This window comes from Anguilla anguilla, chromosome 17 (genome assembly GCF_013347855.1).
Source record: "Anguilla anguilla isolate fAngAng1 chromosome 17, fAngAng1.pri, whole genome shotgun sequence".
NCBI lineage: Eukaryota > Metazoa > Chordata > Actinopteri > Anguilliformes > Anguillidae > Anguilla > Anguilla anguilla.
The window spans coordinates 28,780,896-28,794,343 of NC_049217.1; the positions used below are offsets into that span (position 1 = coordinate 28,780,896).

General features: G+C 47.1%; 1 protein-coding gene across 4 annotated transcripts in view; it reads left to right on the forward strand.

The window, feature by feature from the left end:
• Positions 1-13,166, forward strand: part of rab11fip4a (RAB11 family interacting protein 4 (class II) a) — a 39,363-nt gene extending 26,197 nt beyond the window's left edge. For 3 of the 4 annotated variants that reach the window (XM_035398505.1, XM_035398507.1, XM_035398508.1), the window contains 12 exons: positions 666-848; positions 2,538-2,672; positions 5,492-5,527; positions 5,669-5,768; positions 6,547-6,650; positions 6,948-7,088; positions 8,071-8,152; positions 8,826-8,963; positions 9,542-9,688; positions 10,355-10,432; positions 11,211-11,354; positions 11,813-13,166. In XM_035398505.1, the coding sequence (XP_035254396.1) occupies positions 666-848; positions 2,538-2,672; positions 5,492-5,527; positions 5,669-5,768; positions 6,547-6,650; positions 6,948-7,088; positions 8,071-8,152; positions 8,826-8,963; positions 9,542-9,688; positions 10,355-10,432; positions 11,211-11,354; positions 11,813-11,929 (1,405 nt within the window). In that variant the 3' untranslated portion in view covers positions 11,930-13,166. The remainder of the gene's footprint in view (positions 1-665; positions 849-2,537; positions 2,673-5,491; positions 5,528-5,668; positions 5,769-6,546; positions 6,651-6,947; positions 7,089-8,070; positions 8,153-8,825; positions 8,964-9,541; positions 9,689-10,354; positions 10,433-11,210; positions 11,355-11,812) is intronic. The other variant, XM_035398506.1, reaches the window with a different exon arrangement.
• The last annotated feature ends 282 nt before the right edge of the window (positions 13,167-13,448 follow it).

Genomic DNA, 13,448 nt, shown 5'->3' on the forward strand with positions numbered 1-13,448 from the left:
TGTGTGCATTAATTTCACTGCTGAAATTTAGATTAAATAAGGAAAATGAGAAAAAAAAATTACATTTCCAACCCCAAATGGTCCATTTTAACATTGCATCTGTCTGTTTCAATGCTGGGTGGGACTTTGGTCCTTTCTATGGGTGGCCTTCTACCGGAGTACCCTATGATTGTGAGCTGGTCAGCATGCAGAATTATGTCTATCATTAATATTTTATGATGTACGATTTATATTTAATTTATATTTAATAAATGCCTGTAATGTAAATGCCTGTAATGTAATTTATATGTATTGGCCAAGTAGGCATGAAGATATAAATAATGAATATGCTTCCATCTGCACATACAGATGGCTGTTCCCTCGTTAAACCTTCAATAGAAAAACATCTATCCATGTAAACTAGCATGTTGTTACCTCATAATATTGATAATTATTTGTTCATTTATTATTGTGAATGTTTCATTAATTAAATTAGCCACTATCTAATACTGACAAATAGATGCACATATAGGCATCAGGAGGTTGTGGGCTTAATTTATTATTGTTATATTATTACATTATTATTACATTATTACATAACTGTATTTTTGTAAGAGAAACTGTTTGGTTTTGCAGAAACAGTGATTTTTTGGCGTTGTCTGTGCTTGTCCCTATTTTATCCACAGTTCTGGTCACCTGATCCCCTCTGTGACTTCGGCACGCTCCTCTGCCTCCCTCCTGTCCAATGAGGAGCAGTTTGAGGACTACGGGGAGGGCGAGGACGTGGACTTCACTCCCAGCAGCCCCTGCCCCGACGAGGAGATGCACACCAACGGGTACTCTGACCTGGGCTCCTCCGTGCCCTCCAGGTGAGCGCGCTTTCACCTGCTCACTCACTCACTCACTCACTCACTCACTCACTCACTCACCCACTCACTCACTCACTCACTCACTCACTCATGTTCATTCGCTCATTCATGCTCTCATTCATTCACTTACCCTCTCCCTCCCTCATATTCACTCACTCATTCATTCACTCACCCACTCACTCACACATTCACTCACTCCCTCATATTCACTCACCCACTCACTCACTCCCCCATTCACTCCCCCACTCATTTATGTACTCACTGGCTCACTTCCTCATTTACTTACTAATCACTCATTCATCCTCTCACACACCAACTCACCCACTAGATTCACATGTCATTCATCCACACACTCATTCATTTATTCACTTACTCATTAACCAAAATCATCCACTTACCCACTCACTCACTCACTACTCCACTTATTTACTCACTATTTTACTTAATCACTCATTCACACTTTCACTGACTGAATTCACATGCTCATTCATGCACTCACTCACTCGTTCACTCTTTTAGTCCCTCATTCACACATTCATACTTTCATTCACTCACTGTCTTACTCATCCACTCTCTTATTCATTCATTCACTCATTCACTCATTCATTCGCACTCAGTAAGTAACTCCCTCACTTAGTCGCTCACTCATTTATCCTGCCACACTCGCGGTCGGTGCTGCGTGGGCTCTCTCTGGCTGGTTACGGCTTCCTGGGCTAATCTCATTTAAACGCTAACCGAACGTTACGCAATGTGCCCTGTGTGCTCCCTGCGAGCCCCATTAGGCCCGCAGTACAGGCTGTTCCCCTGCAGCTCATCCCTTCTGCTCCAAAGCTGATTACCGTGGTAACCGTCCCGTGAGAAAAACCCCCCTAGGCCACTTAAGGAAGCCATTACCTGCACTTTCACACGTTTGATTGATTGATCGATTTTATTTGATAATTTTTAAAAAGAAAAAAACATGCATCTGAAGCAAGCTCCTCATGCACATTTTTTTTTTTTTAAACTATCAAAGATGGACACAATAAAGCTAATAGCTTATTTCCATTGTGGTCCTTTTTTTGGAAGGGGGTACTGTAATGAAGCTTCTGGCTATTAGGGGACAGACTCCAATTGTAATCTCTAAGTGAGGGAAATCAAGGTGTGTGTGTGTTAACTGTGTGTGTGTGTGTGTGTGTGTTAATGGTGTGAGTGTGTGTGTGTGTGTGTGTTAACAGTGTGTGTGTGTGTGTGTGTTAATGGTGTGAGTGTGTGTGTGTGTGTGTGTGTTAACAGTGTGTGTGTGTGTGTGTGTGTGTTAACTGTGTTTATGTATGTGTGTGTGTGTGTGTGTATGTATGTATGTGTGTGTGTTTGTGTGTATGTGTTTACAGTGCACGTGTGTGTATGTATGTATGTGTGTGTGTTAATGGTGTGTGTGTGTTAGCGAAGTTTGTGTGTGTGTGTATGTGTGTGCATGTGTTAATGGTGTGTGTGTGTGTTAATGGTGTGTGTATGTGTGTGTGTGTGTATATGTGTTAATGGTATGTGTGTATGTGTGTGTGTGTGTGTGTGTGTGTGTATATATGTGTTAATGGTGTGAGTGTATGTGTGTGTATATACGTGTTAATGGTGTGAGTGTGTGTGTGTGTGTATGTGTATATATGTGTTAATGGTGTGTGTGTGTATTAACAGTGCATGTGTCCTTTGCAGTGCGGGCCACACCCCCCAGAAGATGCGGCACCTGTACTCCTCGGAGCCGCTGGATGTGTACTGCTCCCAGTGCTGCAAGAAGGTCAACCTGCTCAACGACCTGGAGGCACGGCTCAAGAACCTGCGAGCCAACAGGTAACGAGCAGCGCACCTGTCAGCAGACCCCGCCCACTTACAAACAAGCCACGCCCTCTGGACAGGGCCCTGAGACAGAATGGAATATGGAAAAAAAAAAAAAAAAACTCTGGAACATATAAATAAATTGATTGGCACTAATTGAACAAAATATGAATTCTATAAATCTCTGAATACAGAGATAGATTTAAAGTAGATTTAAAGAGATTTAAAAGACATTGTGATTCGGAACAGGGGAAAAAAACACAGAAACTTGCATGAAGACTCCTGGCCCATACGCAGGTTCTGTCCCTGTTGTTGCTGACTCCGCATCAGTGTAAAATCCCATTAGGAGCTGCTGGTTATGCAATGAGTTTCCTGCTCTGGGACCTGGCCTCCTCACGGGGTGACGTCTGAGTGCCTCGGCCTTTAGCGGTTTACAGGGGTGGCGGTTTTTTAAACGGCGTAAATCCCACCGCTCAGGTACTCTCCCACGTGTTCCGTAGCCATGGTAACACTGTGGTGGTTTGGTACTGTCAGAGTCGTGGCCAGGCAACACTGCGGTGGGTTTGGTACTGTCGGACTCGTAGCCATGGTAACACTGCGGTGGGTTTGGTACTGTCAGACTCGTAGCCATGGTAACACTGCGGTGGGTTTGGTACTGTCAGAGTCGTGGCCATGGCAACACTGCGGTGGGTTTGGTACTGTCGGACTCGTAGCCAGGCAACGCTGCGGTGGGTTTGGTACTGTCAGACTCGTAGCCATGGTAACACTGCGGTGGGTTTGGTACTGTCAGAGTCGTAGCCACGGCAACATTGCGGTGGGTTTGGTACTGTCGGACTCGTAGCCAGGCAACATTGCGGTGGGTTTGGTACTGTCGGACTCGTAGCCATGGTAACACTGCGGTGGGTTTGGTACTGTCGGACTCGTAGCCATGGTAACGCTGCGGTGGGTTTGGTACTGTCGGACTCGCCCGCCGGCTCATCTTGCATTCCGCTGGGCCCGCTGTAACCGTCTCAGGCCCTCAAACCAAACGGGCCGAGAATCAAACATCAAAGGAAGAGGAAGACCGTTGCTATGGCAGCACCGTTCCTTCCTAGTCTGACTGCTGGGTGAACCGTGGAGCTGAGGGAAATCTTGGAGGAGTGAAGCAACACAACTCGCAGGGGGGGCGGGGGGACGAGGGGGCTAGGGTGTTTTGGGGGTACAGGAGGGGTAGAAGGTCTATCGAGGGGGCTGATTGGAACTCTGAAGATGTCCGTTTGGGATTTAGACTGAATAAGGGTGTATAAACGCTGTTTAGATGCTGCTGGTTTATCATAGTGTCGCATGTTTACAGCCTGCGTTTATTGTGCATTATTAGTCGGAGCTTGTGTATTGTTTCCCTGTTGCTGTACATTTTTCAGAAAGGTTTTACTGGTGTGGGGTTCGATGTAGGAGTGTGATGTGCAGTGCCAGGTTCATTCCAATAACGTGTGAGATATGAGGTGGAGGGGTGCAGGTATTGGAATGTGACGTGCATTTTATGGTTTTAGGGGTCGAGTACTCGTATATACTTCTTAAAGAGGTCCTAACAGCAGAATCATTGGCCATTTTCCAATGTAGACTGAAGTCCACCTCTTCAGACGGCGTCATGGTCCCGTTTGTATTTAAAAACCTGATGCTGAGGCCATCATGTTTGGAGCTTAGCGGTTTGGGAGTGGGATACTGGGGCACACTGTGCAGTTCAGCGGTTTGGGAGTCACCGCCATTTTCTTCTTCCGATCCGCGCTGCAGCTGATGCTGTGGCTTATTCCGGGCTAATCCTGGTCTTCTCTGCGGGTGAGCTCCGTAGGGAAGACTGTGGAATTCTTGGAAAAAAGGGAGGAGGGAGAGGAGCCCACGCAGAGATGAAAGAGTGAGAGAGAGGGCAGGAGACGAGAGGAAGAAGAGGATGTGGAAATATTGACTTTGGGAATGGGGGGGGGGATGTGTTTGAAGAGAGGAGGGAGCAAAAGTCAAGCATTGAAAGAGAGAAAGAAATGACCTTAAAATGAGTGAGTGATGGTAGGCTCGGACAGAGAGAGAGCGGGTGCAGAGCTGACGGATAGAGAGATGGAAAGCATAACTGTTCACGCCGACTGTGTGCGCGAGGCTGGTCATGTGACTAACACTCAGCCACCTCAGCTCAGCGCGTCTAATAATACTGGAGCTTGTGTGAAAAGAGATAGAGACAGAAGACAGAGAGACACTGGGTGTGTGTGTGTGAAATATATATATATATATAGAGAGTGAGGGAGTGTGCGTGTGTGTGTGCGTGTGTGTGTGATATATATATAGAGAGAGAGAGGGAGTGTGCGTGTGTGTGTGTGTGATATATATATATAGAGAGAGGGAGTGCGCGTGTGTGTGTGTGTGTGTGTGATATATATATATATATATATATATATATATATATATATGGGGAGAGAAAGAGGTAGTGTGCATGTGTGTGTGTGTGTGTGCGTGACAGACATGACAGAGAGATATTCCGTGTGGGTGTCCATGAGTGATGGAAAGTGAGAGGTGTGTGTGTGTGTGTGTGTGTGTGTCAAAGAGAGAGAGTGCATGTTTTCCCACTCCTTTCCTAGTAATTATAAAGCACACAAACCTTGCACAAGTGCAGATATAACTCAACACACACGCACACACACGCACACCGTGTTGACAGAAGACAAGCCTCCTCAGATAGAGGGGTTTAGCTGAAAATGTGAGATCCTCTTCGCGTGCGAGGAGGAAATGCAGTCCATCTTCCTGTCTGAAAAAGATGAAGGTTTATGAAATATGTAAATGTGATATTATTATCTCTCTTTGTTTTGCAGCCCAAGCAGGAAAATATCCAGTACTGCCTTTGGAAGGTAGGCCTCTTACTCTCCTGTTGTCTGTTTGTTCATTTGTGTGGTACCAGTGTTCATTCTCAGCTCTGTATATGGTGTGTGTGTGTGTGTCTGTGTGTGTATACGGTGTGTGTGTAACAGACTCTGTTCCCCTGTCTGCAGGCAGCTCTTCCACCACAGTAACTTCAGCAGCAGTAATGGCAGCACAGAGGACCTGTTCAGGGACAGCATCGACTCCTGTGACGTGGACATCACTGAGAAGGTACAGCACTGCACCCCAACATCACAGCACTGCACCCCTACACTCTTTTCAGACTCTGTGATGCTCCTACATTTGACACATGCAAAGACTTTTTTGGTCTGGTTTAAGAGCTGGACAAATTTTAGATGTTGACTGGAGTACAGATTTTGGCTAAAGAAATAACTGATTTTGCGGTTCATTTTTAATCTGAACCCAAATCAGCCACTTGCTAATGACCGCATTGCAACCTTGTGCACATTGTGTGTAATTACCATTACACTTTTTTTGCGTTTACTTTGCCAAAAATTTGCCTCCCTGTTTGATGCTGTTAATGAAAGAGCCAATGAAAGTACTCATGACACAGATGGCAAATACTGTTGATGCAGATTTTACTTATTTTACTTCACAGAACCATAGAGTTTCAGTTAGCTAACAAAAAAAACCCAGCAGTTCTGAGGGTCTATCTCTAGGCAGTGGAGCCCCTACTGGAGACAGCGGGTAATCGCAGTTAGTCAGGAGAGCTGTATGCTCTGCGTTGGTGTTCCTGTGTCTTTGCTTGTGTATTTCCAGAGCTTGCTGGTCCACACAGGGTCAATGTTGGGTTGAACTTCAGGGTCAGACTTTCAGAACTCTTAGCACTGAAAATATGTTAAATGGGACACATTGACTCTGATGATCTTAAAAACATTTTTTTTCTGCTCAGTCTGGTGCAAACTGACTCTCAACCCTCTCTTTCTGTGTCTCTCTCTCACTGTCTACCCCCCCCCCCCCACACACACACACATATACAAACACACAGGTGACTTACCTGGAGAAGAAGGTGACAGAGCTTGAGAATGACAGTCTGGCGAACGGGGATCTGAAGTCTAAGTTAAAGCAGGAAAACACACAGCTGGTGCACAGGTAACACACACACACACACACTGAAACACACACACACTGACACACTCACGCACACACACACAGACATGATCATGTCTTCATTGTGTATCCTGGAGTAAGTATGTAATATGCGCATGTGTATGTGTGTATTTGCGTGTGTGTGTGTGTGTATTTGCGTGTGTGTGTGCGTGTGTGTGTGTGTGTATTTGTGTGTGTGTATGTGTGTGTGTGTGTGCATGCGTGCGTGTGTGTGTTTGTGTGTGTGTGTGTGTGCGCGCGTGTGTGTGTGTGTGTGTGTGTGTGTGTGTGTGTGCGCAGGGTGCATGAGCTGGAGGAGCAGATTAAAGATCAGGAGACGCGGGCGGAGCAGGTGTTGGAGGAGGAGCTGAAGAGGCACAGGGAGGCCTACAGCAAGATGGAGCGCGACAAGATAGCTGAGATAGAGCTGCTTAGCAACAGGTACCGACACCGCCAAAACAACACCGCTAATAAACACTCTGACAGAACAACACCGCTAACCACAGCACCGCTAACCACAGCACCGCTAACCACAGCACCGCTAACCACAGCACCGCTAACCACAGCACCGCTAACCACAACACCGCTAACCACAGCACCGCTAACCACAGCACCGCTAACCACAACACCGCTAACCACAGCACCGCTAATCACAGCACCGCTAACCACAGCACCGCTAACCACAGCACCGCTAACCACCACAACACCGCTAACCACAGCACCGCTAATCACAGCACCGCTAACCACAGCACCGCTAACCACAGCACCGCTAACCACCACAACACCGCTAACCACAGCACCGCTAATCACAGCACCGCTAACCACAGCACCGCTAACCACAGCACCGCTAACCACCACAACACCGCTAACCACAGCACCGCTAACCACAGCACCGCTAACCACAGCACCGCTAATCACAGCACCGCTAATCACAGCACCGCTAACCACAGCACCGCTAACCACAACACCGCTAACCACAGCACCGCTAATCACAAGACTGCTAATCGCGACACTGCTAAACAACATGGCTACTAATGATACTGCTAACCATAACTCTGATAATCACTACACCACTAAAACAATACCGCTGATGACGACACCACTGATCACAGCACTGCTAATTGCAACATCACTAAAACAAACAAAACAAAACAAAACAAAATATGAAACTACAAAATACAACACTGCAGAAACAACAGCTCTAAAACAACACTAAAAGCAACACCAGTAAGAACAACACTGTCTGTACCAGCACTCTTAAAGCCAAGACTGCTCGGATCGATAATGGAATGGAGGGACACACAGCATTTTGACAGCACAGCTCAGTGGGTGTGGCCACAGTGGATACTCTGTGTAGAACAGGCAGCACAGGGATGGTGTGAAAGCTGTGCCACATCTCTCTCTCTCTCTCTCTCCCTCCCAGGGTCCAGCAGCTGGAGGAGGAGAACGGAGAGATGAAAATAAACGTGTGCAGGCTGAAGTCTCAGACGGAGAAGCTGGATCAGGTGGGTTGTTCGGTCATGTTCGCACCCTTTTTAAATACGCGCGCACGTGCACACAGTCGTGCACGTGGCCTCCTAGGCGTGTTAGGATGAGTCATTCACACGCACTTTCGGTGTGAGCTACACCCTCCGGAGAACACTAACAAAGCAGAGTTTTAGGGTGTGAAACCCTCTGAACTCCTGTCAGGTAAATGCTGAAACTTCTGCAGGCTGACTGAACACTAGGTTCAATAGATCACTGCACGAACACAGGCATGGTTATAACTGTAATGTACACACTGACTGAACTCTACATTCAGTAGATCACTGTGGACACAGACAGGGTTATAACTGTAATGTATACTTTGACTGAACCCTATATTCAGCAGTTCACTGAGTGAACAGAGTAATGGTTATAACTGTAATATTATAAACACTGAGATTACTGAGTGATGCAGACAGGGTTATAACACTGTAGTATAAATGTAATATAATGGGTTATAACACTAATATAAAGTGTTGTAACACTGTAATATAAATGTAATATAAAGCATAACACTGTAATATACATGTAATATAAAGGGTTATAACACAGTAATATAAATGTGATATAAAGTGTTATAATGCTGTAATATACAGTGTAATAACGCTGTAATACAGTGAATAAGGGGCTGAACGAGAGCGCTCTTTCCCCCAGGAGAAGCAGCGAATGACGGATAAGCTGGAGGACACCAGCCTGCGGCTGAAGGATGAGATGGATCTGTACAGGAAGATGATGGACAAGCTGTGGCAGAACAGACACCAGTTTCAGAAAGAGAGGGAGGCCATGCAGGAGGTGAGAATCACACACACACACATACTCACATGTTCACACATGCACATACAAGCACACACAAACACACACACACACACATGCAGGAGGCATGCACACACACACAGACACATGCACTCACATGCACACATGCGCACACATACATACACACATACTCACACATGCACACACAGGAGGCATGCACACACATGCACACACAAACACACACACACATGTTCACACATGCGTACATACATACATGCACACAAATTGCTCCTATCTCTAATATATGTCATTTCAAACGCAGGTTCCCACCTAGAATCTCGTCCAACAACAACATAAAAGATTAGTAGTTTTAGTGATCGTAAATTTGAAGATGGCATTGTGATGGCAATTTAAGGATGTAGTGTGAATATTAACGGTGATTTTGAGGATGGGAATTTCAATATTGGTGGCAGTTTGAGGACAGTAGTATGAACATTAATGGTGGTTTGTAGACAGTATTGAGAATATTAACAGAGATTTGAGTATGGTAGCAATAATGGATATTAATGGCAGTTTGAAGAGTAGGGTGAACATTAACGGCGCTCTTGTCTGCGCAGCTGATAGAGGACCTGCGCAGGGAGCTGGAGCACCTGCAGCTGTTTAAGCTGGAGACGGAGAACCCCGGCCAGGGGCGTGGCCTCTCGGAGTATAACGCCAAGGCCCGCGAGATCGAGCTGGAGCACGAGGTCAAGCGCCTCAAACAGGTGGGAGCAATACTGCACCCTGTTACTCCTACACTGTGTTTGTTCAACTGATGCCTTTACACAGACTATTACACTGGGACTCAGATACTCAGACTGTTGCAGTGAGACTATTACACTGGGACTGTTACACTGGGACTCTGATACTCAGACTGTTGCAGTGAGACTATTACACTGGGACTGTTACACTGGGACTCTTATACTCAGACTGTTGCAGTGAGACTGTTACACTGGGACTGTTACACTGAGACTGTTACACTGAGACTATTACACTGGGGCTGTTACAATGAGAATATTATTCTCATAGACTGTTACATGCTACTGGTACAGTAATACTGTTACACCTGAGACCCTGTTATTGTTACACTGAAGCTGTTACACAGTCACAGTTACACTCTTGCACAAAAATCTACTGAAGTGAACAGGTAGGAGCGGATCTGTGCGGAGCCGACACCCTGTGTTTGCCTGTGCAGTATCTGAGATGCGCAGAGCACTTCCTTCACCTGTGCAGGACCTCTGAGACACAGTGCCCTGTGTTTGCCTGTATTCGCCTGTGCAGGACCTCTGAGACACAGCGCCCTGTGTTCGCCTGTGCAGGACCTCAGCTAGAAAGTGCCTCAGGGCCCAGTCCTCGGCCCCTCACTCTAGTATCTGCTTTGTCTGCCGCAGAACTTTGTTCCCAAGGTTACCCCCCCTGAATTCCAGCACCTGGTGTCTGCAGGGGCGTGGCCTCTGCCTCCCGGGATGGTAAACAGCCTGCTTCCTTTCGTAGCGCTGTGCTTTTAACCACTAACAACGGCACCAGCCCGCTGCGAATGGGGTTCGGTGTGAGAGGCGTACTCAGAAAACTCGCCGGTTTTGTGTGCCGCCTTGCTTTAGGTCACCGTACTCAGTCCTCACGCAGTAACTCCTCAGTAACGCTGTGTTCTCTGCGGTAGAGCTAGCCTTGTGCTACGTAGGCTGCTGAACGCCTGCTGCAGTGCGTCTGCCAGACACAATGTACCCAGAGCAGCTTGTGAATGACATTATAGTGCCTTTGCCCTTAACACTCGTGTGATAATGTGTAATATTGTGTCATTTTGTTCAGGCATGACTGTTTCAGTTTTTTCCACAGACCATTTCTGTGTCTCTACTGGTTTATCTGTCTCCTTACTACATGTTCTAAACTGTAAGAGACGTGAGTCAAATAACTATTTGAAATACTTCAGAACTTTTGCCAACAGTAAAACGTGGCTAAAAAATGAAATGTGGCGTTAAAATTTGGTATGAGTCAGTGGGAGTGGGGAGGGCATGATGAAGGAGGAGGGTGCAGGGCGCCCCCTGTCTGTCAGACAGGTGTACAGCAATCAAGCCTCCTCTGGTCCCCCTTGTCCCCAGCTGTGCCCATGTCCTGCCCTGGCCCCACCCCCAATCCTGCAATGGTCACGCCCCTGTCCTGCCTTGGCCCCACCCCCCAGGCTGATCTTTCTCTACCCCGTACCCCCCCCCTCACCCCCCACGACCCCCCCTTCCCCCCGTCCTGCAGGAGAACCACAAACTGCGGGACCAGAACGACGACCTGAACGGTCAGATCCTCAGCCTCAGCCTGTACGAGGCCAAGAACCTCTTCGCCACGCAGACCAAGGCCCAGTCGCTGGCTGCCGAGATCGACAACGCGTCCCGCGACGAGGTGAGGGGGCGGGGCGAAGGATGACACCTCACGGGGGGGGGGGGGCGGGGGGACAAGGTGGACGCAGGAGTCCAGACTAGGACCTGCATTTTACAAATCCAATGTTTGAGTTTGCCCTATTTTATTATGACCTCGGGCCCATTGTAGTAGGATGTAGTTTACTTATGTTCCACAAGGGGGCAGCATTGTTTACTTTTTGTAGGCTTACAAACTCTACATTACATTACAAATCACGTAGCAAACACTCGTAATGTATAATTGTGGAGACAGCCCTATATTAAGCCAGAATGTCCTGTATTTCAGCTGAGAATGGCTTGTCCTGTACCGGACACCATTTGTCCCTTGTATAGTGCTTTGTTAACATACCAAATTTGGTAAGTTTCATTTGGTTTGCTACCGTAGAGAATCTGTTGTATGATGTTCCAAATCATATGATTTTTTTAATGACGTGGCCACAGCTGATGGACGCCCTGAAGGAGCAGGAAGAGATTAATTTCCGCCTCCGGCAGTACATGGACAAGATCATCCTGGCCATCCTGGACCACAACCCCTCCATCCTGGAAATCAAGCACTAGGAAGAGGAGCCACATCTTTTACATAGCGCCCCCTGCTGCTCGGGGGTGTGAACTGCCCCGGTCACCTGGAACTAAAGTCATTCTGTGTTTACAAGAGAAGCTTACGTATACTGTAGAAATCTATGAATCACAATTTGTCTTTTATTCCTCTTTTCTCAAAATGTTACATATATATATATATATTTTCTGTTTTGTAACTGTAGTGTAAAAAAAAAAAAAAACAAGATTAGACATGACTGGAAAACTATTATGACTAGAAAGTAATATATTTTAGAGTCGTGATCCTGGAATGAAAAAAGTGTATCTTAGTCACAATATGGGAACAGAATACATACTACCTCTGAGTATGTAGGTACAGTGATATACAAACCTGCCATGTATTTATGGGGGAAAAGCAATCTTCTATGGGAATGTATATGAGAACCTCCCTGACTAACCATTATAACTGGCAGTGACTGGGCTGTCAGTCATTGAGAGCTGACCATAGAGAGGGCGGGAGGGAGCGAGTGGGTGGAGTCTGAATGTACGTCGTTTGGGAAGGCGATGGCATGTGGAATAGCATGAAGCGGGAACGTGGGTGGAAGATCCCGGTTTGTCATTTACGTCAGGAGGCTTTGGAGGTCAGGTTTTGTGTGGATTTGCTGTCGTTTTTTGGGTCAGTCTGCCCCCCCCCCCCCCCCGAACAGAAAAGAGGGACAGCGGAGACGTGGAGGGGTTTGATATAGCACCGGGACAGGAGGGCAAGGTCGCCTTAAAATGACGGGAGCCAGACCGAATGACAGTTTAAAGCAGGGGTCCTCGATCTTATCCAGAAAGGGCCGGTCGACATTACCCAGAATGCTGCAGGACTCTCCCACCTGTCACTCTTACCGAGGACACACTTTTAAAGCAGGGGTCCTCGGTCTTATCCAGAAAGGGCCAGTGCGGGTGCAGGCTTTCGTTCCAACCAATCAGGGTCCTTAGCAACGACTCCAGTGTTTGATTAGTAGAATCAGGTGTGTCACTGCTTGGTTGGAATGGAAGCATGCACCCGCACTGGTCCATTCTGGGTAAGACAGAGGACCCCTGCTTTAAAAGTGCCTCCTCGGTAAGAGTGACACGTGGGAGAGGCCTGCAGCATTATGGGTAATCGTGACTTACCCACTTCACTGGACAAAGACTTAAGGGTGTACCTGACAGAGTTTTGGAACTTGAAAAGCCAGCAGTGAGCGAGGGTGTTACTCCGGATTGAAGAGACAGAGTGTGAACGAAAGTGAAGTGAAATAAGGTTCAGGTGAGAGAGAACGTTACGTTGTTGAAGTAGATTTTGTGAAGATCAGACCCGAAGGTCTCACCCGGGACTTGGCGTTAAGCTACGGGTGTGTTCTCATGTTTGGTTTCCTCAGCCTCAAACCTGCTAGCCGCGGCGCGGGAGATGCCGTCTACGGGACAGCGCCTGAGTTTTGCGTACCGCGGCGAGCGGATTTTTGGTGGTAAATTTGTCGAACACTGCCGATTTAAAGGATAGGGAGACTGCGGA